Source organism: Dasypus novemcinctus, chromosome 3 (genome assembly GCF_030445035.2).
Source record: "Dasypus novemcinctus isolate mDasNov1 chromosome 3, mDasNov1.1.hap2, whole genome shotgun sequence".
Lineage (NCBI taxonomy): Eukaryota > Metazoa > Chordata > Mammalia > Cingulata > Dasypodidae > Dasypus > Dasypus novemcinctus.
This window is the reverse complement of record NC_080675.1, coordinates 52,862,684-52,890,679: the sequence shown is the minus strand read 5'-3', so window position 1 is coordinate 52,890,679 and position 27,996 is coordinate 52,862,684. Positions and strand designations below refer to the sequence as shown.

The 27,996-nt window shown below is 36.6% G+C and overlaps 1 protein-coding gene across 4 annotated transcripts; it reads left to right on the top strand.

The window, feature by feature from the left end:
• The first annotated feature begins 791 nt into the window (after positions 1-791).
• Positions 792-27,960, top strand: PSMA3 (proteasome 20S subunit alpha 3). 4 transcript variants are annotated; one of them, XM_071213911.1, is made up of 12 exons: positions 792-1,010; positions 3,802-3,884; positions 9,491-9,614; positions 13,447-13,548; positions 14,198-14,271; positions 16,928-17,000; positions 17,813-17,878; positions 21,083-21,129; positions 23,488-23,555; positions 24,314-24,378; positions 24,855-26,797; positions 27,803-27,960. In XM_071213911.1, the coding sequence occupies exons 2-11, from the start codon at positions 3,862-3,864 to the stop codon at positions 24,897-24,899; spliced, it is 687 nt and encodes a 228-aa protein (XP_071070012.1). In that variant the 5' UTR covers positions 792-1,010; positions 3,802-3,861; the 3' UTR covers positions 24,900-26,797; positions 27,803-27,960. The 4 variants fall into 4 exon arrangements, with proteins under 4 accessions (XP_071070012.1, XP_071070010.1, XP_071070011.1 ...); XM_071213909.1 differs by lacking the exon at positions 792-1,010 and adding an exon at positions 1,623-1,753; XM_071213910.1 differs by lacking the exon at positions 792-1,010 and adding an exon at positions 1,632-1,753 and having other exon boundaries at positions 24,855-26,720; positions 27,767-27,960.
• Positions 27,961-27,996: the final 36 nt, after the last annotated feature.

Genomic DNA, 27,996 nt, shown 5'->3' with positions numbered 1-27,996 from the left:
AATCAGATTATATATTCTCCTGCTTAAAAACTGATAATCACCTCACAGTGGAAAAACAATAAATGTTAATGGAATTAGACAATTCCTATCTGGCATCCATCATAATAATAATTGAATCAAATAAGAATCTCAATGTATACTATAATTAGTGGGTGCAAGTGAGGGGTAACAGGATGTTTACATAGTCTCAAAGTATTTCCTCAAATATATTTATTAATTACCAAAGGAAAAATAGTAACTTTATAGTGAAGAAGATTTAAGCAAGTAATCAAAATTAACATCACAAGTCATAGAAAACGAAATCATATATCTCCTAAAATAATCCTCTGAGATGAATACAAGGTCACTTGTGTGTTATTCCTGCCAAAAATGAATTATCTGAATCTAATCAGAAAACATCAAACACAAACTGAGGAATAGTCTACAAAATAGTCTGTAGTCTTCAAAAATGTCAGTGTCATGAAACCCGAATAAATTCTAAGGAATTGTTTTCCCGATTAGAGACTGGAGACATAGTTGCTGAATGCAATGTGATCTTGGATTTTCTTTTGCTATGAAGGACATTATTGGGAGACTTGCCAAATCTGGATAAGGTCTGTAGTTTTTAGTATTGTTAATTTTCTAATTTTCATAATTGCACTGTGATTATGTAAGATAAAGTCTTAAAAATTTTGTTTTTGATTCGCACTGAAGGATTTGAGGATAAAAAAATTGCTGATGGCCTCTCACAGATTAAAAATCCAGAATACTACAGGATCTGGTCACATGTCCACCTGATTTCACTTCCTGTCACTCTACCCCCTTAATCACCGTGCGGGCCACACTGTTTCTAGTACAGCCAAGCAATTTTTTTTTTTTTGCAGTTGCTGGCACCTGCACCACTGTCTTCTCAACATAGGTTTCAGCTGAAATATCACCCATTCAGAAAGTCATTTCCTGGACAACAGGACTAAAGCGTGCATCTCTATTGTCTATCAAAGATCTTCTCCCTTCTCACTACTAATCACAAGGTACAATTCTTTTGCCTACTTCCTTCCATTCTTTCTATTGCATGTCATTTCCAAAAGGGATGGGGTGGGGTGGAATGTATTGTTCACCGTTCTATTACCAGTGTTTAACAGCGTACTTGGAACATTACAGAGCTCAGGGCGTTATATTCGTAGAAAGAACACTAATATTTCTGTAATATTGTAACCAAGTTCAAGGGTAATACGCTTGAAATAAAATTTCCTTCTTGAGGGCCTAAGGATAGGTGGATGGTGGGGATGCCATCAGAAACTGGGTCAGAACATGGACTCCAAAGGCGGACGGATACTCTTCCCTACTGTTCTTTGAGTTTCTTTGCTCTTCGTAAGGCGACACATTTCTCCTCCTTGTAAAAGGACACCAACAGTTCTCTTTGCTTCAAGAAAGAATAAAGTAGCAAGAGAGAGAGAATGTATAAGATGTACAATAATTCCTAAAAAAGGGATGAAGCTACTTCGAAACAACTGATGACCCCAAACGGACGAACGACACTCACAATGCAAATTTAGGAATAAGGAACTGGTGTATCCCCCGACTTTTCCCACAATCCTCCTCGGTCCGTGGGTTAAAAATGAGCCATAAAGAAAAAGGCTATTGGATGAAAGTGCAGCCAATGAGAAAGCCTGTTACTAGTTTTCGCGGTGCTGCGGTGTAGTGGAAGCGTTTTGGGCCTGGAGTCCCTACACAGCCCAGTGGTTTTAACACAATGAGTTCCATCGGCACTGGGGTGAGTTTGTTATCTTTCGGTATTAAATCTAGCCTAGGGATTTGCGTTGAAGGTAATTCGGACGGATCAGTCTGGCCCATTCGGGGTGTTCTGGGACTGCCGTGGGCGAAATTGGTCGCTTTCCTGCTTTCTGGAGACCGGCAGTCTTTCTTCCGCTGTTTTCTAGGCCTGCGTCCTAGGTGACGGTGACTTCTGAAGCCTTTTAGCTTAAGTGTAGTGGGCTTGGTGGCCCAGTACCGAGATTTTGGAGCAGCTTTGGATTGCTGAGTCACTTTCTTTAGCTATTTAGGGAAACCGAAAGTGGAAACGTGGGGAATCTGAAATAATATGTGGAGGGTTTAGCAATAATTAGCCTTATGAGAACCACTGAGGCAAAGAGGCTTGAGATTGCAAGGTCTGAGACGAAAGGTTTCTATAGACCGCATTTGAAGTTCCTAGGGTGCTGCTGACTCATGGGGCCTTCTCTGTCTCTTCCTTTCCAACATACCGATCGACCGCTCAGTGGAGAGTCATTGGAAACTTTATCGGGTCAGAATCAATTAAAAAAAGTGTTGTAGAGCTAACTTTGATAAGTTGCTCTATTCCTACTTGTTCACAAGATTTTGATAACTCAGCATTAAAACCAAATACTGATGTTCTGAGTTTGATAATAGGCAACGTGTGTTTGGATTAGTTTAATCCTTTCGTTTGTGAAAATACTAAAATTACGTCATACTTTTTGGGTCAGTCGATGCTCAGTAATGTATCTTGTAGCAAATGGACTTTACAACTATACTAAAATTACCTTCGTTTAAGAGTGTTTCAGTCTACAAATACTTTAAAAATATTTGGTAATGTAACTGTATCTGGTATTTTAGTGTTACAAAGGTAGAGTTAATAATCTGTTTAATGAGGGAACAGACTCAGGAAGCACCACTGTATAAATGCTTGTCTCCTGTGTTCACTTCTCCCAAGAACTCAAGTAATGTATATCTTTGTCTATTTGAGAGATTTCTCTCCATTTGGTTGTTTAATAGGTATGTCCAAAGTAGGGCTCTGGGTTTGCTCCTCCAGTCTTCAACTCAGTGACTAGTCCAGTTCTAATTGTTCAAATAAAAAATATCTAAGTCATTTTTTAATTCCTTTTTTTACTTTACTCCCAGGGCCAATCCAATAGCAAGGTGGTTTTTTTTGTTGTTTGTTTGTTTTACTCTCTCAAAACTAAAGTAGATCGTATTACTACCAACCACCCACACCCCAAATGTCTCCAATGACTACCCATTGCATTTATAATAAAATATCAATTTCCTACTCCAGTCTAAAAGACCCAACATGAGTTTGGCTCTTACATATGCCTCTTATGTAGTCTACTGTTCTCTCCATTGCTTACTATGCCCAAGGCACAGTGACTTTATTTTGATTCCTTGACTATGTTAGGCTTATTTCTGCCTTAAGGTCTTTGTGCCAGATGCCAGGAAGGTTCTTCCTTCACATCTTAAATGGTGAGTTCCTTGTCATTTAGGTCTGAGTCAGCCTAAATATAATTGCCTCAGCAAGGTCATCCCTTAGTCTAACTTCACTTTTCCTCATAGTACCTTTTCTAGTTTACTGCTGTGTTCTTAATACCTAGATTCGTACTTTATTCGATTTGAAAAAGAAGGACTTCATGAATGAACATATAATACATGCCCATTAAATGTCTAGTAACTATTAAATGTTTTGTGTTGGTCTTTCAGTTTGTTAGTGGCACAGGTACAAATCTAAATGTTTTTATACCATATTAATTTTTCAATATGAATTTTGTGTTCTTTGTGAAAAAAGTGCTGAGAGTTTCACTTAGGACTTTTATCCATTTTTCAATAATGAAAAAACTGTCCCATAGCCACTGTTAGTACTTTCACATGCTTCCCCTTCCTCTTCAAAACATAGTCTTAGTTGGGATATGACACATTGTCATGATATGACGTATTCCTGATGTTTAAGCTACTTAGAGGTAAAAGTTGTATGGTTGTTACTGGCAAAGATATGTAATTATTAATATAAGTTTATTGTTGCATTTTTCCTCCTAGTATGACCTGTCGGCCTCTACATTCTCTCCTGATGGGAGAGTTTTTCAAGTTGAATATGCTATGAAGGCTGTGGAAAATAGTAGGTAAGAAACATTGGTTTACTTGAATTAAGTATGTTTTAGCCAGATTTAAATTGAATATCTCCTTTTATTTTCTGTGTTTTCCTAATTAGGCTTCATTTTGTTACTTTGACACAAACTGGTATATGCCCTAAAAGAATTTTAACATTATTAGCCACTTCTAATCTCCTTCTATGACACATCTTTTCTGAGCCCCAGCCTACATTTCCGATTATTCCAGGATTGTCTACTTAGATATTCTACAATCTTAGTTTACTAGGGTTATTGTGACAAGTACCATACAGTGGGTTGGCTTAAAGAATAGGGCTTTTTATCATAGTTTTGGAGGCAGGAAGTCCAAAATAAAGCTCGTGACAGGCTGCTTTCTCCAGGAGTCTGTAGCACTCTGGTGGTAGCTTGCTGCAATCCTTTGGGGTTCCTTAGTTTGCATCTCTGCCTCTTTCTCCTTGGTCTCCTCCTTGTGGCTTTCTCTGACTGCTTCCAAATTTCCTCTGCCTTATAAGGACTCCAGTCATATGTGTTAAGTCCCACCCTGATTCAGTTTGGCCTCAGCTATGTAAGATTTTCAAAGATCCTATTCACAAATGAGTCAACACATTAATAAAAAATAGTATCTTCCAAGGCCCTGTTTACAAATGGGTTCACATCCACAGGAATGAAGATTAAAACATGAACATGCCTTTGTAGGGGACATGCTTCAATACCCAACATCTACTAAGTTTCAAATAAAGTATATAAAGCTAAATGCATAGTCATCCTTCCCAGCCCACTTCTCTCTTTCAAATTCTTGATTTATATCATTGTTATATCATTGTTTTATTTGGCCATTAAACTTGTGATCTTGTAGTCTTTTATTTTTCGTGTTTTGTATATCCTGTATAGTTACTCACATGTTAATCTCAGTAGGGATTTTTTTTTAAACTTTATTTTGAAATTATTTCAAACCTGCAGAGCAGTTGCAAAATAATTTAGACCCTATACAGAGAATTCCAGCATATCCCTAACTCCCCCAAATACCCAGCTCCACCAATTTTAACATTTTGTTACCTTTTATCTACCTCTTTATCTATCTTCTGAATATTTGAGAGCAGGCTGCACACATCATACTCCTTGAACACAATATTTCTATATGTACCTCCTACAGACAAGGATATTCACTTATGTAAGCACTTTAAGGGCAGTTATCAAGTTCAAGAAATTTAACATTGATATTAAACTTATAGTCTATATTCCAATTTTTTCTTATGCCCCATAGTGTCCTTTTGAGCCCTTTTCTCCATTCTTAGATCCATTCAGTATCATATGTTGCATTTAACTATCATTATCTTTTTAGTTTCTGTTTGCTTTTTTAAGTTGTGGAAGCATATGTACGACCTTACCATCTCAATTTCTCCCAAGCATACCATTTAGTGGGATTAATCACATTCAGTGTCACTGTACCCTCACCACTATCCATTACTTTAACTTTCCCTTCACCCCATATAGAAACCCTACACTCATTTTGCATTAACTTCTCATTGCTCCCCAACTTCTGATAACCTGTACTCTATTTTCTCTCTCTTTGAGTTTGCATAGTCTCTATTTTCTTTGTGCTTATGAGGCTTAAAATCTTGTTTGCTTTGATACCAATTTAACTTCAATGGTATATACACTGTGTTCCTACACCCTTCTGTCTCCTCACCTTTACGTCACAGATTACATGTTTTATAGTATGAGTCCAAAACTCATATCATTACCTATCATTACATTTTGTGCATTTGCCTTTTAGATTCTATAGGAAGTAAAAAGTAGATTTACAAACCAAAAATACAGTAGTACTGGTATTTATATTTACCCAATGTCATTACCGTCACTAGAGACCTTTATTTACTCATGTGGCTTCTGTCAGTTGTCTAATGTCCCTTTCAACCTGCAGAACTGCCTTTAGTATTTCTTGTAGGGGCTGGTCTAGAGTTGACAAAGTCCCTCACCTTTTTTTCTGGGAATGTCTTAATCTCTCTTGCATTTTTGTAACACAGTTTTGCTGGATATAGATTCTTGGTTGGCAGTTTTTTACTTTTAGCTCGTTAAATGTTCATCCCACTGCTTTTTTCCCTCCATGGTTTCCAATGAGAAATTGGCATGTAACCTTATTGAGGCTCTCTTGTATGTGGCATGTTGCCTCCCTCTTGAAGATTTCAGAATTCTTTGTCATGCGACAGTTTGATTATAATACAGTGGGCTGTGGGTCTATTTGGGTTTCTCTTGTTAATATTTTCTCTGCTTCTTTCTCTCTTATTTTTCACTTTTATGATTCACACAGTGCATATATTGGCGCACTTGATGGTGACCCACTGGTTCCTCAGGCTCTGTTCACTTTTCTTTATTCTTTTCTTTCTGCTCCTCAGACTGGATGGTTTCAATTGTCCTTCCTTCAGGTTCACTGGTTTGTTCTGCCAGCTCCAATCTGCTGCTGTGAACTCCTCTAGAGTAGTTTTTTAAATGGTTTATTGATTATTATAGGCTGATTTTTAAAAAAAGATTTCTTTATTTCTACACCCCCCCCAATGTCTGCTCTCTCTATCCATTTGCGCTGTGTGTGTGTGTGTGTGTTTTAAGATTTATTTTATTTATTTCTTTCCCCTTCCCTCCGTTGTCTGCTCTGTGTCCATTTGCTGTGTGTTCTTCTGCATCCGCTTGCGGCACCAGGAAACTACCTCTCTTTTTTGTTGAGTCATCTTGCTGCGTCAGCTCTGTGTGTGTGTGTGTGTGGTGCCACTCCTGGGCTGGCTGCGCTTTTTTTTTTTTCAATTTACTTTTTTTTTGGTCTTTTTTTTTTTTTAATTTTTTTAATGTTACATTAAAAAAATATGAGGTCCCCATATACCCCCCACCTCCCTTCCCCCACTCCTCCATCATCATGAGACATTCATTGCACTTGGTGAATACATCTCTGAGCACCACTGCACCTCATGGTCAGTGGTCCACACCATAGCCCACACTCTCCCACAGTCCACCCAGTGGGCCATGGGAAGACATACAATGTCTGGCAGCTGTCCCTGCAGCACCACCTAGGACAACTCCAGCCTCCAAAAATGCCCCCACATCACATCTCTTCCTCCCACTCCCTACCCCCAGCAGCCACCATGGCCACTTTCTCCACACCAATGCCACATTTTCTTCAATTACTAATCACAGTCATTTATGAATAGAATATCAGTAAGTCCATTCTAATCCATACTCTATTCCTCCATCCTGTGGACCTTAGAATGGTTGTGTCCACTCCACATCTATATCAAGAGGGGGCTTAGATTCCACATGGATGCTGGATGCAATTCTCCTGCTTTCAGTTGTAGGCACTCTTGGCTCTCTGGTGTGGTGATTGACCTTCTTCACTTCCATGTTAGTGGAGTGGGGTAAGTCCAATAAACCAGAGTGTAGGGGTTGCAAGTCTGTTGAGACTCAGGACCTGGCTATTACATGGTCAGTCCAGAGATTGAGGTCCCCTGGGTATATACATTAAACCCTGGGTATTGAACCCTGGACCCTCCATATAGTAGGTGGACACTCTATCAGTTGAGCCACATCTGCTTCCCTGCTGTGTGTTCTTCTGTGTCTGCTTGTATTCTCATACATTGACTCTGGGAACCAATCCTGGACCTTCCAGAGTGGGAGAGAGGCAATCATTCTCTTGCTCCATCTTAGCTCCCTGGTTTGCTCTGTGTCTTATTGTCTCTCCTGTGTGTCTCTTGCTGCATCAGCTCTCTGCATTGGAGGGCACTCCTTTGCAGGGTGGCACTCCTGTGTGGGGTGGCACTCCTGCATGGGGCAGCACTCTGTGTGGACCAGATTGCAGTGTGGGCCAGCTTGCTTTCACCAGGAGGCCCTAGGTATTGAACCCTGGACTTCCTATATAGTAGAGAGGAGCCCAATTGCTTGAGCCACATCTCCTTCCCTAGAGTATTTTTAAATTCTAATACTGTATTCCTTTTCATAATTCCTGTCTGTTGATACTCTTCTTTGTGTTTATCATTTTCTTGATTTTCTTTAGTTCTTTGCTCATGTTTTCTTTTAGCAATTTGAGCATATTTAGGACCATTTTTTAAAAGCCTTTTCTGGAATGTCCCAGTTCCCATTCCTCTTCATCGATGGTTTCTAATGCTTTAATCTTTTCCTTTGTCTGGGTTATCACTTCCTGTTTCTTTTATAACCATAAGGACTAGAATGTATATAAAATTTTAGTCTCAGAACCACTTTACACTTTTAAAATTTATTGAGGACTTCACAGAGCTTATGTTTATGTTGGCGATAGGTCCTTTGGATACTTACCATATTAGGAATTAAAACTGAGAACATTTAAAAAAATTAGTTAATTCATTTAAAATAGTTATAATAAATTATATGCTAACATAACATTTTTAATGAAAAGTAAATTTCCCAAAATATAGAAAGTTAGTGAAAAGTACATTTTTGCAAATCTCTTATTGCTTAGCTTAAGAGAAGACAGTTGGATTTCTGCTTCTGCACTCGATTTGCTATGTTATTCTGTTCAAGCATATGAAGTAAACCAGGTGTCATGCAGATATGTAGATGGAAAGGTGAGGAGTGTTTTCATAGCCTTTTCAGATAATTATGGATATTGTTCTTTGACACTAGACCCCAACTAGACAAATAGTAGTTGCTTAAAGGTTTAGTTGACACATTTCATTACAAACTAAAAAAAATCACATTGTTAATACCACTGCAGATCCCAACAGGAAAGTTTATAAATATTGGGAAGCAGATAAGCTTACAGTGGTGGATATGTTTTCTAAAATTCTAATATTTTGCTTGAAAACTTAAATTTTATCATTGGCAACAAATATCAGTAATTTTCCCTAAAGTGACAAACTTAATTTGTTCATTTTTGAAAAAATGCCTGCCATATATCTAAATGTCAATAACCATAGTTTGACTCTTTTTTTAGGTAAAAATAGTGTTGTGTGAGAAAACTCACAACTCATTAGCACTTGTACAGGTGCTTTTTCTTTGAGGCAACCATCATATTTTGGTGTGCAGCAGAAGTACTTTATACTCATTTCTTCCCATTTCATTGACAGAATATATTAAGAATAATAATTACTGCTTCATTCAAGGAGTAGCTTTTTCTTTTTCAAATGTAGAACATAGCAATGAAGAAAACAATGATTATTCGTTGACTAGTAGTTTGTTACCACTTCCTTGATTTATGTTAAAGTGCTAAACAGTTTTACCCACCATTGCTTTTACAGCATCAGTGGAAATGTCTACACAGTAGAAAAGGCAAATGATGTCTGTATTATTATGAAAATAATTTTGACCTCTCAGCCCAGACCCCCTGAAAGGATCTTAGGGATTCCCTGGATCATATTTTGAGAACTATTAGCTTAGACTAAAGAATCTTTGGGTTCTCAAAATCTGAGGAAGCTTTTGAGTTAGAATAATTAGGAAAGGCTCTAGAATCTAGTTTAAGTGAATTCGCAGACGGTTATAGAAACTTACTTAAATATGCAGCAGTGAAGAGGAAATGTCTTCTAGCACCCAGGAGAGCTAAGGTTATGACATTTCTTTTATTTTCAGTTAAAAAAATGATTTTGTTCTGCTTGTTTCAGTACAGCTATTGGAATCAGATGTAAAGATGGTGTTGTCTTCGGAGTAGAAAAATTAGTCCTTTCTAAACTTTATGAAGAAGGTTCCAACAAACGGCTTTTTAATGTTGATCGGCATGTTGGAATGGTAAGGTCACATTTATAAGATGTTCTTTTTTGCCTTCTGTTCCAGTTTCTTTTGAAATAACCAGTTAGAGTATATTAATATAAAGAACTCATTTATTTCTTTAGCATTGAGGCAGAAGCTTCTCATCAATGAACAGCTATAAAAGTAATCACTAAGGGAGTGGATGTGGCTAAACTTGTTGAGGGCCCACCTCCCATATGGGTGGTCCTCGGTTTGGTTCCTGGTGCCTCCTGAAAAAAAAAAATAGGAAAAAACCAATTCAGGGATGCCAGCTTGGCTTAGTGGTTGAACGCTGGCTTCCCACATACGGGGTCCTGGGTTCAGTCCCCCATACTTAAAAAAAATCTTTTAAGAGTTAACTGGGTTTGAATGGTTGACTGTCTAAAAGAAAGGTAATATTTTTAAAACCTGATCAATGTTAGATATAAAAAAACGAATTGCTTTAAGAAAATGAGGAAGGGCAGGGGGATGAGGAGTATGTAGAGGAAATATCTTGGCAGCATAGATCACCAATGAATGAACATGTTTGAAGGCAAAGAATCTTTTATTTTTGTATTCTGTTTAGGGATCACTGTCATACTGAAGATGCTATCAGATAGAGAACACCTTTATAGTAAGAGCATCAAAGAAAGCTATTTAATGAAAGGGAAAGTGAACAAATCCTTTTTAATAGCTTCTTAGGCATCACTGTATTTAAGTTATTTCATGCAGCTGATCTCAAAGCAGTCTGTTTGACTTTGCATAACTGTAAGCCAAGCCAAAGATAAACTACTTTTGTACACTGAAGTCATCCTATACAGATGTCAGACTCTTCAGTAGGAACGATGACAATCAAGAAAACAAAAAAGAAATATTTCTATTCTTGCTAACTTAAAAGGCAAGAGCTTTTTATTTAGAACAGATAAAAACAGCAGAATAGGGGATGCTCAAGTGGTTGAGCACCTGCAGGTTGAGCACCTGCTTCTCATATATAAGGTCTTGGTTCAATCCCCATTACCTCCTAAAAGTACAAAAACAAAGAACAACTTTTTTTTCTAGTTAAAAGAAAACAAAACATCTGGGTGCTAGGTACTATGTTGTGCTCTCTCTATCTAGTTAATCCTGACAACCCAGTTAGGGTAGTATTAATCCCATTTTTACAGATGAGGAAACAGACCTAGCTGGTAGGAAAAAAGCTGGGGTTCAAACTTGGGTCTGCCTGTACAACTTCTGAGTTCAGACTGCAGGGTGACACCCTATAGGATCCAATGTTGTGATAGCTTTGGTATTTATGAATGACACATACACATGCATACACAAAGTATTGGGAAAATAACCAATAAACCATGAAGCTACAAATGAGTTTTTTTCCTTATTCAGTGAATGGTTTTTCTTTTTTTTTTTTTTTAAAGATTTATTTATTTAATTTCCCCCCCTCCCCTGGTTGTTCTTGGTGTCTATTTGCTGCGTCTTGTTTCTTTGTCCGCTTCTGTTGTCGTCAGCGGCACGGCAAGTGTGGGCGGAGCCATTCCTGGGCAGGCTGCTCTTTCTTTTCACGCTGCGCGGCTTTCCTCATGGGCGCACTCCTTGCGCGTGGGGCTCACCCACGCAGGGGACACCCTTGCCTGGCAAGGCAGTCCTTGCGCGCATCAGCGCTGCGCATGGCCAGCTCCACACAGGTCAAGGAGGCACGGGGTTTGAACCGCGGACCTCCCATATGGTAGACGGACGCCCTAACCACTGGGCCAAAGTCCGTTTCCCAATGTGAATGGTTTTTCTAACACATTTTCTCTCCTGAACAAATTTAATATTGCCAATAAAACTAGTATGTTTTGATGAACTTGACAGATTGTTACCTAGCTCTTAGGAGGGAACTAGTGAATCATACATTCTTTCACCTAGTAGAAAAACGTTAGGTGTATGTTGAAAAAAATCATGTATGTTAATACCATAGGTACTTCAGTGATGGAAAAATTTTATTGTCCTGTCATTTTCAAATATATCCCATTTGTTTTTTGTTGTTGTTTTTTAAAGATTTATTTTTGTATTTATTCCCTCCCTCCCCAGTTGTCTGCGCTCTGTGTCCTTCACTGTGTGTTCTTCTGTGGTCACTTCTTTCCTTATCAGTGGCACCCAGAATCTGTGTTTCTTTTAGTTGCATCATCTTGTTGTCTCAGCTCTCCATGTGTGCGGCGCCTTTCTTGGGCAGGCTACACTTTTTTTCGCGCTGGGCGGCTCTCCTTATGGGGCACACTCCTTGCACGTGGGGCTCCCCTACTCGGGGGACACCCCTGTGTGGCAGGGCACTCCTTGCGCGCATCAGCATTGAGCATGGGCCAGCTCCACATGGGTCAAGGAGGCCTGGGATTTGAACCCGCGGACCTCCCATGTGGTAGGCGCACACCCTATTCACTGGACCAAGTCCGCTTCCCTCCCATTTGTTATTAAAAAATAGGAAGCTGAGGTTTTTCTTATGTCTGGAAATTGGCAAAACATCAGATACAAGTTTTGAAGAAAATTAAGGCTTAATGTTCTCCCTCTACAATTGCCACCTTCAAGTGATATAAAAATTCTTAGGTTTCAAAGTAAGCTTTCTCCAAAGCAATAGTATATTCTTTACATAGTGAAACTTAACTGTCTGGATAACTTTGGGGAAGTTATTCTAAATACCACTTTCCTCACCTACAAAACAAGGGCGGTAATAGACCTACTTATACAGTTGTTTTGAGATTAAAAATAATTTTAAAACGCTTAACTCATAATGAGTGTTCAGTATTTGTTGGGAATTTCATCTTTATTACTATTATTAGGTAACTAAGGAAAAAAGCTATTAAAAATTTTCATATCACTTGCTTTTAAATTCTGCAAGTCAGTGGTTCCCAAACTTTCTTGGTTCATAGTACACTAGTGTCTCAGGTTTCATTTTTTTGTGTGTGTGGTTTTCCTAGGCCCAAAGAAAGAGCTTAGAGTTCTGTTTACTAAGTTGTTAGGCACCTCAAAATTAGTATTTATGCCCTAAAAACTTAATAACTCTTTGAAAAAAATATACAAGGAAAGAAAAACATTTTTATTTCGTTTTTAAAGAACTGCAGTTACTAATATGTACTGCACTTCTCAAACTTTATAGAATCATATTGGATGCAGCTACCTCATTTCTTGTTCCATATTGATTTTTTAAATAGTACTTGCTTTTTATCACAGCACCTGCTAAAAACCAGCTTCTTAAAGAGTTGATGGCATTGAAACAATGTAGAAGGGTCTAATGTTAAAACTGCAAACTACTTTGACAGATGTTTCCCTCAAACCTAAAATCCTACAACACCTCTGAGTTCACTGCAGTACCGTAGGGCACTGGTACATGGTTTGGGTACTGCAGTTTTAAGCTTTCAATCTTGAAAGAGTTGTGATTTTTCATTTTTTGGTTTGGGATTGCAGTTTGTTAGCCATTAGGTTGAAAAAGGATATTTGGGGTTGTGCCTTTCAGATCAAAGCTTTTAATAACTTTTTGAACATAGAACTGCCTAAAATAAAATAAATATTTAAAGAAAAAATAAATGATCCTGACCATGGCCAATGGTTTTATTCTTTTTAATGAGGTGGTACGTGGGAAGAAGATGATTTATGGTAGAAATATTCCTTCCGAATGTGATCATTTGAGAAAATAATGAAGTTATACTTGAAAAATTTCCAAATTGGAATTCCACATTTAAGTATGAAAATGCATTGTATTGTAATGTCAAATTTTTTTTTTGAAAAGTGACTTCTGTTAAAAAATATTAAATACAACTATAATAATTGCATACTTTTATTTGGTGACAAGTGTATTTATCTCTTGAATTGGTACTTCTTTCAGGCAGTGGCAGGTTTGTTGGCAGATGCTCGTTCTTTAGCAGACATAGCAAGAGAAGAAGCTTCCAACTTTAGATCTAACTTTGGCTATAACATTCCACTCAAAGTAAGTTGACACTTTGTATATATCAAAAAAGAATTGAAAGCAGTGACTGGAACAGATATTTGCACACTTATGTTCATACCAGCATTATTCACAGTAGCCAAAAGGTAGAAGCAACTCAAGTGTCCATCAGATGATGGAGAGATAAACAAAATGTGACATACACACACAATGGAATATCATTCAGCTGTAAAAAGAATGAAGTTCTGATACCTGCTACAACATGGATGAACTCTGAAGACATCATATTGAGTGAAATAAGCCAGGCACAAAAAGACAACTAATATATGATCTTGCTAATATGAAATACTTAGAATAAGCAACTTTATAAAGACAGAGAGTAGATTATAGGTTGCCAGGGGAGCATGTTTGTGAGGGGATGGGAGAGTTCTTGCTTAATGAGTGCAGTTTGCTTGATGTGAAGAAGAAGTTGAGGTAATGGATTTTGATGATGGTGGCACAGAATTACAAATGTAATACCACTGAATTATATTCTTAAAAAGGGTTAATGGGAATTTTTGAGTTGTATATATGTTCTACAATAAAAAGTTGAAAAGAAAACTAAGTGGCTAATGTGTTGAGGAATCTGATTAGTAATAGATGTTTATTAACAAGCTTCTCCATTTTTTTCTCTTCTCCCCCCTCCCCCTAGCATCTTGCAGACAGAGTGGCCATGTATGTTCATGCCTATACACTCTACAGTGCTGTTAGACCTTTTGGATGCAGGTATGAAACTGTGAGATATTCGGGCAAATCTGTGCTATATGTATTTTCCCTAACATCTTAGTTTTTTATACCCTTGAAAAATATCAATACAAAGAAGTATTAAGGCAGTGATGAAATTAAAGTGTACATAAAAAGAAAAACTGTGTAAATAGTGAAAAGTAAAGTGATGATAAAACAACTCATAGAAATGACTGATCTGTGTATTCTCTGGTGTTATTCTTTGTCATTCTCAGGAAACTGAGCTGATTTAAATATATTCCATATTGTTATTATTAAGCAGCCAATTATACTTAAGTTTTTTTCACCGATGTCCATCTCATATACTTTAAGTACTTAAGTAAAACCCTTTTAAATTGTTTCTAGCAGTCAGTAATGAATCTATGCCAAATTACATTTCACAGTTCCCCTTAGTTACAGTTTCTTTATTGTTGTGAAGGTGAAGTGCTATTATTTATATTTATTTTGGGAGAAAGCAGGGATTCAGCTAAGACATGGAAAATAAATAGAAACATTCAAATGTGGCTTCTTAGAAGAGACCTATGATGACTTTTGGTTTTAGTGAAATAAAAAATCATGTTTAGTTCATAATAAACTAGTAAAACTAATTAAAAAACATGCTTGATCAATATAAAACATTTACTGAGAGCTGGCCACTATTAAAAGTTACAGAAAATTAATTTGCTATAGTCATACTTTTGATCATGATTATAATCAACCATGTTTAAATTACTAAAGATGACAGATGTTAAAAGAAAACCTGTGTTTTACTTTATTGACAGTACGTTAAACTCGTGGATATTTATTACATTGATTATACCAAGGTTCTCATTTAAATTACATTATGAAACAGTTTGCTTTAGATAAAGAGAATGCCTTTCATTTTAACCTTTTAACTGAGCTCTGAATTCATCAGTTTTCTGTTCTTTTTACGAGAGTAAGAATAGTAGAGGGGAGAGAACTTTTTTAGTAAATATAAAGTGAGCATATTCTGTGGGTCAGAGATGTGGGGATACAGACATGAATGAACCATGATTTATAACATTTTAGAGGTGATAGGATAAAAGTTATGTATTGTGGAGGGACCAGTTAGGAAGTGTCCTCTTTCTGGGAAAAGGTAAGGGAAAGAGGGTGTGAGATGAAGGAGTGCTAAGGGAACTGGTATGAAACTGCATGGGCATTTCAGGGTATGCAGAGATAGTCAAGTATACTTGGTGTGTAGAATATAAAGCTTAGAGATGATATTGAAGATGTAGGAGGGGGACAGATCTGTATTCCATGCTAGGGAGATTCATTAACCTAAGGAAGATGATGACATATATATTCTGAAAGATACTTCTCATAGCAGTGTGGGAGATGGAAAGGAATGATAAGGATAAGAATTAGTTGGCTGTAACGGCATTCAGCATATGAAATGATATGTAGGATCAGACTGATTTCTTTTATACTTCTAAAGCAAATAAAATATATCAGAATTTCAGAAAATGAGTAATTCATACAGTTAATAGCCCAACTTTAACTTGTTGAGCATGTGAAAATGCATTAAACCAATTTGAATTATTGCAGAAAAATGTCTGGAGAAATATGGGGACTAGCCAAAAAAGAACAAAGAATAGAGTATGATTAGATTCAGTGTACTTTCAGCCTGTTATTTTGTCCCCTTGGATTTTTATGCTGTTATCTACTTGTCCTTCATCAGTTCTATTTTGTACCTGTCATTACTCCTTTTACCACATACTAAAATTTCAGGAAACATTTTCATCAGAAAGTTCAATACTAAAAAAAAAACAGAAAAAAAGCCACATGAATTTTGAACAGATAATCACCAATATGTACTAGTTTGGTTTTTTTAAAGATTTATTTATTTGTTTATTTCCCCGCCCCTGCAGCCTGGCTTGTTTTTCTGCTGTCTGTTCTCTGTGTCCATTTCTGCACGTTTTCTTTTCTGTGTCTGCTTGTCTCCCTTTGTTGCGTCATCTTGCTGCGTCGGCTCTTTACAGCATGCGGGCCAGCTTGCCTTTACAAGGAGGCCCTGGGACGCAAACCCGGGGCCTCCCATATGGTAGATGGGATCCCAACTGATTCAGCCACAACCGCTTCCCTGTACTAGTTTTTATTAATTAAAATTAGCATATTAAAACACTTAACTTGGGAAGTGGATGTGGCTCAACAGATAGAGCGTCCGCCTACCATATGGGAGGTCCAGGGTTTAAACCCAGGGCCTCCTGGCTCATGTGGTGAGCTGGCCCTGGCTCATGTGGTGAGCTGGCCCACAAGGAGTGCTGGCCCACGCAGGGATGCCCCTATGTAAGGGTGCCCCCCATGCGCAGAGTGGCCCCTACGTAAGGAGAGCCGCCTGGAGTGAAACCGCAGCCCACCCAGGAGTGGTGCCACACACGGAGAGCTGCAAGATGCAGCAAGATGACGCAGCAAAAAGACAAAAGATCTGGTGCCGCCTGATGAGAAAACAAGCAGACACAGAACAACACACAGAGAGCAGACAGCGGGGTGGGGGGGTAAATAAGTAAAAAACAACAACAACAAAACACTTTGGGTGTTGTGTATATTATGATTTATCTTTGAAACTATAATTATCACTTTTAAAAAATATACCTTCTATAGTATTGAGCCATGATTTAAATGATTTACTTTTATGCAGTTTCATGTTAGGGTCTTACAGTGTGAATGATGGTGCACAACTCTACATGATTGATCCATCGGGTGTTTCATATGTGAGTAGTTTTTGAATCATCTGAAATTGTACTTCTAGTTTAATGGTATCTCATTAACACTTAAATGTCACATTTGGATTATATGAAATTTCTTTAAAATTCATTCAAGCAAAGTAATGGTTTCTTGTTTATCATTAATAACAACCTATGGATATGAGGCAAAGGAAAGATGTATGACTTTCAATTTGCAATATATTGAAACCACGTAATGAATATAAAATTTTGAATGTTGTATTTCCTTCATTACTCTGAATATTAGCAATGGTTTTAAAACTGGATATATCTTCCCTTGTAAAAGAATATTAAATGGGATTTCTTAGAGCTTTCTCTATTTTATTACCTTTAAAAAAAATAAGATATTTATGGTATTTGCTAATTAAGAAAAAAAGACCCTTAAATATAATTTGTCCTACCACTAGTATATATGGGCATCTTTATTTTAATGAAAAGAAAACTCTTCAATATAATAAAAAATGAATAGAGTAATGGAGTGAAGGGATTATTTCTATCTGAAATAACTTATTATAATGTTAAAATTTCTTTTTCATTTCTATACCCTAAAATGTCTCTAGTTCATGAAACATGTGACATAGTTTATTTTGCTTTAGACATACTTTCTTTTAGAATTAAGTTTGGTATTTTAGGTTTTTTTTAATTTTTAGCTCAATGGAATGTATTTGACTGTATTTATAATGCTTTTAAGAATCATTTAGTATCCTTTCTTTACTCTTCAAATAGGAACAGTAGTCATTAATGATATATAATAGTATGTTAATTATATTGATACATATTTGTACTTTTTAAAAAAATAGGGTTATTGGGGCTGTGCCATTGGTAAAGCCAGGCAAGCTGCAAAGACAGAAATTGAAAAGCTTCAGGTAATATGTACTTGATGTTTGAATTTTCACTATAACATCCCCATGTAGTGAAGTTTTATTACTATAAATTCAGTCTTTTAGTCTAAGGATACAGTGTTGTTGGATATGTAGAGCAGAACTTTCCAAAGCTGCTAAATGGTTGAATAGGAAAACTGGTAACATGCTTAACTACAAAATTGTATCATAGATTGCATTGTCATTTTGATGTAATTTTATGTACCTTTAATCAAGGAAAAAACAATTTTTCCATATAATTTTACAATGTCCTTAAAGCCCATTTATAGATTCCTATGAGCGTTACATTACGAATTTTGGTGTTTTAAAAATTTGAGTTAATGTCACAGAATCAGTTGTAATGAAAAATTATACACAGTATTTTTTCCAGGTCATTTTTTTCCCTCGAAACAAAGCTCTTAATCATATCTTATATTACGTTTCTATGCTCCCGTGTTTCTCCCTCCTTTCTAGCTAGATAAGGCATGAAAACCACTGTTAAAGGATTCCCACTTTTTCTTCACCCAAGAACTAGAAATTTATCTGTTCATGTGAAAAAGCTTTCTTAAAAAGCTGGCTGGTTTTTCTTTTAACCATAAATTGAACTTAATATTGAAACAGTATCCCCCAACTCTTCATTGCTTATCCATCAGTAACTTCTCTAAAAGGTAGGCATATGATTGCTCAGAGTTTTGGTAAATTACACTGAAATAAAATTTTATATACATTTAGTATTAATGCTGTACAGGAACCTTGCTCAACTAATTATTCATTCAACTTATTTAAGGCCAGGATCTAGAAAACATACTTCCTGGTGTGTGGTAGGTTCCTGTCCTTTAGTCATTCCTTCCTATTGTGTAGAAATTTAAAAATTAGGATATTTATATCCATCGGCTATCCTTTGTCTTTCAGTGGTTAAATTTTAGCAAGGGATAGAAAAAACAAATCTAGATAAAGTCAAGAAAAATTATTTCAATTGAAGAACACATACACTTTATGACAAAAACGTGCTCTAAATCTGGGGTAAGTACATTCCACTGCCTGGTTTTGCAAGTTTTATTGGAACCTGGCTACTTTCACATCATGACAGCAGAGTTGAGGAGTTTCTAGAGATGCTAAGTCTAAAATATTTGCTGTGTAGCTCTTTATAGAAAGCTTATAGACCCCAGCTCTGTCATTGCTCTGGCCTGTTTTTCTTTGCTCTGGCCTCTTCTGTTACTCTGTTTGCTAAAAATATTAATTTATGAAATGAAAACTTAATCTTAAGTTTGTTAAGCTTGCCTTTGTAAAATGTAATTAATTTATTAATTACAGAACTTACCCTTAGCAAAAGTGTGAAGATCAGCATTCCTTCCTTTACCCCCTATTTAATGTGAAGAATTTAAAATCAGAAAAGATATTTCACCAAAACTCTTCCATCTAGATTCAAGTTTTTACTTGCTCTTATTTTATCTACTTGTATGTTTTTCTCCTGAACTGAAAATGAGTTGCAGAAATCATGACATTGTATCCCTAATGCGTCACCATTCAGCTCCTTAGAAAACAGTATCACACCTTAAGATATCTGATATTCAGTTCATAGTTAAATTGCCTCAGTAATTTCAGCAATGTCTTTCTTGCTTTTTTTCTTTTTTTATTAAGGAGGTACCAGGGATTGAACCCAAGACCTACTACATGGGAAGCAGGCGCTTAACCATTGAGCTATGCCCACTCCCCTTTCATAATTTTTTTCAAACCATGATACATTAAGGTTTACACATTGTTTCTTTGATCTCTTTTAATTTAGAATCTTCCCCCATATTAATTTTTTTGAGGAATCCATGCTAGTTGCCTTTATAGTTACTCCCACGTATTGGATTTGTCTGTTTCCTCAAAATTACTGTCAAAGTTGTGGGTTTTGTTGTTCCTTCTTCCTTATGTGGTAGTACCAACACAGCTTGAACATCAGTATTTCTAAATTAAAAAAAAACAAGAACTAAAAATAAAATGTTAATGAATCTAGTTTAGAGGTACAAGTAGTTGAATCATTTGAAGTCTGGGCTGCTGTATGAATATTCTTTATTTTTCACTATTTTCTGTCCCCCTTTCCCTCACCCCAACACACTCAAGAGTATGAGTACCAGGCATTGTTTTAATCTTGTCATGTCTTTCTAGAAATCCACACGTCTAATGCTAAATTCATGCACTAATCACTTCCAGTACCTACAATCTACAGACTACTTTGCTGAGGCACCTGTTTTTTCTCCAATTTTTTTAGCCTGATTTTCAGATGTTCACTACAGGATCCTAGAATACTGAAACATTTCTAATATGGGGAACATTTTAGTTTCCCACTCTGCTTTGCACCTTTCATTTATCTTGAAATCAAACCAAATCCAAACCTGTGTTCTGAGAATCCACTTAAAGTTTGGTTCTTCTTTAAAACTTTCCCTGACATTTTACATTTTCTCTAACTTACCTTACTTCTTCAGCCTTTCCATATTTTGCAAATAGTAGATATTCATGGTTCATTATACAAAATTGGCTCTAAAGAATACAATTAGATTTCTAATCTTAACGTTCAAAGTCGAGGGTCTCCCTGTGAATGTATTCATTGGGGGCTCTGGATTTTTGTAATTTTTAATACTTTATCACAAAATTATTGGTATTCAGGGGTTATCCTGTTATTATTTGGCATATTTATTTTTCCCCTGTTGTTTTAAGCTTGCTATCTGCTCTGTGTCTGTCTGTTGTGTGCTCATTGTCTTCTTAGGAGGCACTGGGAACCGATCTTGGGGCCTTCCATGTGGGAGGGAACTGCCAATGACTTGAGCCACCTCCACTCCTACTTGTTGTGTCTTTCATTGTGTTTCCTCATTTTTGCAGCTTGCCATACCAGCCTATTGCATCAGCTCTGTCATGTCAGCTTGTTGTCTTGCTCAACTTTAGGAGGCCCCAGGAACCAAACCCTGGGACCTCCCTTGTGGTAGGCAGGTGCCCAAGTGCTTCAGTCACATCTGCTGCTTGTATAATAATTTTAGAACACTAAACTATGAATTTTTTAAAAAGTAGGATTTGGTCTTTTTGTGGCCTTAGGTTATTTTCCCTGAGAAATTCTCAAGAGCATGGGTTATTGATACAAGTTGTAAAAGTAATCTGAATATAGTTACATGAGTGGAAAGTGTTCTTTTGGTTCATAAACTTAATGAATATACATATTACTTTTTGTAGATGAAAGAAATGACCTGTCGTGATGTTGTTAAAGAAGTTGCAAAAATGTAAGTTGAAATTTTCCTTGCCATTGACAATACTTCACTTGCTCTTCTTTTATTTATTCCCTCCCCCCTCGTTTTAATTCTAAGGGACTGTTTTATTGAAAAATAACAATATGTATTTTTTAGAAGGTGGATTTAACGTGAGGATTTGTAGAAGTACAGCAAATGTTTTGTTACCCAACCTTAAATTCTAAGAAGCCTCATTAATGAGAATATCTGCATTTTTAACTGAGTTACCTTTTCAAGTGGTAATGAATGGGATGGAAGAAAATAGCTTTTGACAAAAACTTTTTAAGTTGACAGAATTTTAGGATTGGAGGAAATAATGTACCTCCTTTAAGGGCCTTATTTGATAGCTCCCAACTTTTCAAATCTCAAAAGTCCCAATAATAGTAATCTTAGATTGATTCGAAGAAACTAAAATTATCAATTATTACAGTTTTTGGTAAATTATTCATGGTCTATGAAGCTACTTTTAAAACTGGCTCATTTATGTAAGCAGCTGTTTCTTTGGACAAGATAGGTTTTACATTTTTTTTCAGATTTATCATTAAAATTGAGAAAAGCAGTATTTAAAAACAGCTTAAAGGCTAAAATTTGTTTGTATTACAGGTTCATAAAGTAGAAAATTCTGTCACAGTTTTTTGAAATATTACGCAACAATGAAGTCAAGAAACCTGGGTGATGATGCTTCAAAAATTCTTAACTCTTTTAGCCAAAGAATAATGGGAGTTTTACGTTATTTATTTTTTTAAGATTTTTAAAAAAAAATTTCTCTCCCCTTCCCCACCCTCCCCCCAGTGGTCTGTTCTCTGTCCATTTACTTTGTGTTCTTTTTGTCCGCTTCTGTCCTTGTCAGTGGCGTGGCAATCTGTGTCTCTTTTTGTTGTGTCATCTTGTTGTGTCAGCTCTCCGTGGCGCAGTTCCTGGGCAGGCTGCACTTTCTTTCGCGCTGGGTGGCTCTCCTTGTGCGGGGGGCACCCCTGCATGGCAGGGCACAATTTGCGCACATCAGCATTGCACATGGGCCAGCTCCACACGGGTCAAGGAGGCCCAGGGTTTAAACCGCGGACCTCCAATGTGGTAGACGGATGCCCTAAGCACTGGGCCAAGTCCGCTTCCCCGCTGTGTGTTCTTCTATGTCTGCCTATATTCTTGTCAGCAGCACCCGAAATCTATGTGTTTTGTTGTGTCATCTTGCTGTGTCAGCTTTCTATGTGTGCAGCGCCATTCTTGGGCAGGCTGCACTTTTTTTTCGTGCTGGGCGGCTCTCCTTACAGGGTGCACTCCTTGCACATGGGGCTTCCTCGTGCGGGGAGACAACCCTGTATGGCACAGCACTCCTTGCGCGCATCAGCACTGCGCATGGTCCATCTCATCACACGGGTCAGGAGGCCCTGGGTTTGAACCCTGTACCTCCCATGTGGTAAGCGGATGCTCTTTCCATTGAGCCAAATTCGCTTCCCTACTTTATTTTGTTTTCCATCCAATAAAAATGCTGATTTTGCAGCATTTTAAAATTGTAAAGTAATGGATATATTCCAGAGAATTCATAGCACCTCTATTCCACATTAGAACTACATGAACAAGGTCTGGTCAGCCACCTTTATGCAGTAGTAGAGTTTTCTATCTAATCATACACATGCATGAAAAGAAGTCTCTATTGTAAAGTAAAATATGTACTGTTCAAATGGCACCTGTAATTTCTTCTAAATTGATAAAGTGAATACTCTTCATTGAATTTTGTAACAGTTTAAGAAAGCTTTGCTGTGGTATTTCATGTTTTTGGTTCTTTTCCTAATGTGTTTATATGGTATGTGATAGTGTCTACTTGTTTGCTGCAATTTATAATGTACTGCAGTTTGAAGGCCAGGATTTATAGAATGTAGTCCTTATAAAATAAACATGTTTAAACAGATCCCCAACAAGAAACTGAGACTAGTAATTCCAAGCGTATAAATAAACTGGTTTTTAAAATGATTAGGTTAATGAATGGAAAATAAATATTCTGAAATGGGAAACCATACCTATAGCTGGCCTTTCCCCATTTGAATCTATGCTCGTTATAAGGTATCTTATCTTTTTTAAGTTATGACAGTTTTAAAAATAAAGTATCAAAAGAACATGACTATACATATATTAATTTTTAGGAAAAGCAAAAGTGTTTCATTTCTTTTATTCCTTGTATAATTCCCCCCCTAATACTTATAATAGTATTAACTGTGTATGATGTGTCTTAGTTTTTATATATAATTTACTAAATACTTAAGTCAGGTGTTGATGCTCCAATTTGTATAGATAGTGTGGGTACACTGATTGGAGATGACCAAATCAATATTAACTTTTCTTTTTGTATTCTAGAATTTACATAGTACATGATGAAGTTAAAGATAAAGCGTTTGAACTAGAGCTCAGCTGGGTTGGTGAATGTAAGTTATTTTTGTATATTTATTTTCTTTAGGAGTCATTTGTATCATAGTTTACCATTGGGTGCCCTTTCTAATACAAAGAAAGTAAAAGTTTACAATAGGGTAGTATTCATGAAAGACAAGTTCTACTTAATACGTAACTAAACTTGTAAACAGTTTATTTCTGTTAATATTTTAAGCATCCATTTCATGCATTTAAAAGGTAACACTGAGAAGTAACCTTTTTCTTTCAAGCATGATAATCATAGAATTTGTTTTTAAGATTTATCTATTTGACTTCATTTATTTATTCCCTACACCATTGTTGTTTTGTGCTTACTGTCTGCTGTCAGCTCTCTGTGGCAGTGTGGGCCAGCTTGCCTTCACCAGGAGGCCCTGGGAGTTGAACCTGGGGCCTCCCATATCGTAAACAGGAGCCCAGTCACTTAAGCCACACCCACTTCCTACCATAGGGTTTTGAGGCTCATGGTATTTTAAAATTAATTTGATCATGCTGTACATATTCATGCTCAATATTTATAAATTAACTGAATTCTGACCTAACATAATTTACTTTTAATTTCCAGAAGAGGTTAACTTGTTCAAATTTAATATCTTGTTTAGAAAGAACAAAGTTACTTGAGTTCAAAGCATCTGTTACTATTCATAGTACTTAAAACATTAGGTGAATCGTAACTGAATTGGACAGACTGTGTAGTATTGCATATCACAATACAGTCCTCATTTAAGTTCATTTAAATATATGGCTTAATTTACAGTAACTAAAGGAAGACATGAAATTGTTCCAAAAGATATAAGGGAAGAAGCAGAGAAATATGCTAAGGTAAGTCACAATATAAAATTATTTCCAGTTGAAGGTATTGTGGAAGTATATGTTTGGTAACAAAGGAACCTGGTTGATTTCTGTTAAAGAAGAAACCCTTTTAAGAGTTGAGCTGAACTAAGGAATAGAATTTTTCTAGGTTATTCCTAATGGGAATAAAGTTGCCATGACTGCCAATGCTCCCCTGCAAAAATTTGGTGTGGTGTTAAAAATTGCAAGGGTTCTTCAGGATATTAGGTGTTTTACATATGTGTATTCAGTCAAGGATTAGTCATTGATTTGTTAGAGCAAGATATATTTAATTACCCTTCTCATGGGTGACTTGTTCTAATAAAGCAGTGTTCATTTTACATTTATGAATAATTGAACTTTCAATGTCAAGTGCTTAAATTCAGGTTGTTATACCTCAACATGCCAGCAATTGTGGGATATAACAATATTAAAAATTGATTTTGAAACACTTTTTCTCTTAACAGGAATCTCTGAAGGAAGAAGATGAATCTGATGATGATAATATGTAACATTTACATCTGCTTCTGTTTTAAATTTCTATATAGTCCCATGTAAACTATTTAGCCCAATGGATTATTATATACCCAGTAACAAATTTTCATTAAATTTTTGTCTTATAATCATTGATGTTTGCTTAATATCTGCGTAACAGAATTGGTGTGTGCGCAATTGAAAACCCAGTATCAGAAGTAAAATGCCTGCTTAAACATTCCTTAGAGGCTGTTGGATCATATGAATTTAAAACCCCAGTCCACTAATGTAGAAGCTAAAAATAACCTACTGGGCTGTTGTTGCCCAGTTTTGTATTTAAAAGATTGTTGGTTATCCTCCTCTATTAAACTTTAGGTGTAATTTAGAAAAACAGATCCTATAACATGTGAGTCAAGAATATTTCTCTTTTCCTTTATTGTCATAAGGAGGAGTGGATTTAAGAATTAAAGAATCTATTCTGTCACTTTTTAAATTAATCTATAAAGTTAAAAGTACCCAGACTGCACTAATGTAAAAAATAAGTCAGAATGTATGTGAAAGTTATCTGTGAACAGGAGTTTTCTAAGTGGCATTACTCAGTACAGGCATACCTTATTTTATTGTGCTTCGCAGATAACTGCAGTTTTACAAATGGAAGTTTTACAAGTGACACTCCTAGGTTGAGCAAGTTGATCAGTACCATTTTCCACAGTGTGCTCACTTTGTCTCTGTGTCACATTTTAATTAAGATATGTACATTGTTTTCTTTTTAGGCATAATGTTATTCCACAATTAACAGACTACAATATAGTGTAAACATAACTTTTATATGCACTGGGAAACCAAACAATCTGTGCAACTCACTTTATTGCGATATTAACAGTAAACCTGCAGTATCTCCGACGTATGCCTATATGCCTAGAGGAACTTATATGTGAACACTGACGGCAGAAAGAAAGATTTCTGAGTTCAGGTCCGATATGTCAGATTACACACCCTTTACTGGGTGCTTGCTAATACCACTCCAGTCAACTGCTAGGCTTTCCTAAGATAATTTAATCATCAAGTTTAGTTGGAGGGTATTCCTGGACTTTGAGCGCTTATGTAGTTTAAATAGTAAATTATTACATTTTAATAGCTAACTACCATACAGACATTTCAAAACTATTGTTTTATTGTCTTGGCTTCACTTATGTGAAATTACCTTCTGTTTTACAATTTATACAGTGAGTTCAGGAATACAGGTGTTGGTCTTAGACAAACACCTAAACAATACCAAACTGGAACTGCTGCAGAGACATAATTATCTGAGCCAAAATTTGTTGCACATAAATCTTTTTTTGTGCTGAGAGCACATCTGTTCTTAAATTCAACTCATCAAAATGAATAGTCTTTTTTCTGGAAGTGTAGACACTGAGCTAATCTTTTAAGAGTTGATACTGATTCTACCCAAATTTGAGTAGGTAAGCAACTTGTAATGGACTGTAGGTAACTTTAAAGTGAGATAAAGCTGAAACTATTTGAGAGAGATACCCAGTTCATCTTTATAAAAGAAAAATAATCGACTTTTCTAAGTAAATACAGGATTAATAAGTCTAGGTTCAATTGTGGGGGCATCCTGAAACTATTGAGATATGATTAGCCTCTAAGAAATGGAATGATCAATAACCGGTTCAGATTTAATTTAATATCATAGTAAAAAAAAAAAGCTGGTACTTTTAATTTGACATGGCCACAAAATTTTAAGAAAAGACTATTAGTATTTTGTTACTTAAGCCTCCATATTTGTACCTAAAAAATTTTATAAATAATGTTTTAAAAGAATTTAGTTTTGATGTAGAGATTCCAAATATTAAAATGTATTTAGGCCATAAAAATACATGTTTGGGAGGCAGATTTTGCCCAATGGATAAGGCATCCTCCTACCACATGGGAGGTCCAAGGTTCAAACCCAGGGCTTCCTGACCTGTGTGATGAGCTGGCCCACGTACAGTGCTGATGTGCGCAAGGAATGCTGTGCCACACAGGGGTGTCTCCTGCGTAGGGGAGCCCCATGCACAAAGAGTGCACCCAGTAAGGAGAGCCGCCCAGCGCGAAAAAAGTGCAGCCTGCCCAGGAGTGGCACCGCACACATGGAGAGCTAACACAGCAAGATAACACAACAAAATGAGACACACATTCCAGGTGCCGCTGATAAGAATACAAGTGTACACAGAAGATCACACAGTGATTGGACACAGAAAGCAGACACCTGAGGGGCAGGGGAGGGAAGAGAAATTTTTAAAAGTCTTAAAAAAATGAACTGATAAAACTCCGTTTGCTTTATTTTTATCACTCAAACTTTTTTTTTAATGAGGAAATCAAGTCTCAGATCATCAATATTTTTGACTGAAAAAGCCATTCATAGGACAAGCAGCAAATTAAGATTACAAATTAATATTCCTTTTTTCCCCTCTTTGTAAAAAAGCACCAGTTATCAGAATACTAGTAAGAAACAAACTGTCAGATGGAAAAAAAGATCTTAATGTAGAACACTAAATCCCAGTAGTTTTTGTTTTTCTTTTTTAAAGATTCATTTATTTCGTATTTATTTCTCTCCCTTCCCCCTTCCCCCCAGTTGTCTGCTCCCTGTGTCCATTCGCTGTGTGTTCTTTTGTGTCTGCTTCCATTTTTGTCACTGGCACGGGCATCTGTGTCTCTTTTTGTTGCATCATCTTGCTGCGTCAGCTCTCTGTGCAGTGCCACTCCCAGGCAGGCTGGACTTTCTTTCGCCCTGGGCGGCTCTCCTTATGGGGTGCACTCCTTGAGCGTGGGGCTCCCCTACGCAGGAGATACCCTTGCATGGCACGGTACTCCTTGCGTGCATCAGCACCGTGTGTGGGCCAGCTCCACACGGGTCAAGGAGATACTGGGTTTGAACCCTGGACCTCCCATGTGGTAGGTGGACATGCTATCCATTTAGCCAAGTCCACTTCCCATGTTTTTCTTTTTAATTCATTTACTTTTGGAAATGTAACCCAAACTTGATCTTTACTTGACTTTTCTGCATTCTACTGTATGTTGTATTCTGCATAATTAAACTATTTCTTAAGGAACTGATCTTTCCTAAGGATTCCCATTAACTCGCCAAAGAAA

Bases quoted from the DNA above. Each gene is read 5' to 3' on its own strand.
- PSMA3 (XM_071213909.1), top strand. From the start codon at position 1,733: ATGAGTTCCATCGGCACTGGG. The intron at 14,272-16,927 runs GTATGAAACTGT...ACTTTTATGCAG, and splicing joins GTTAGACCTTTTGGATGCAG to TTTCATGTTAGGGTCTTACA. The intron at 24,379-24,854 runs GTAAGTCACAAT...TTCTCTTAACAG, and splicing joins AAGCAGAGAAATATGCTAAG to GAATCTCTGAAGGAAGAAGA.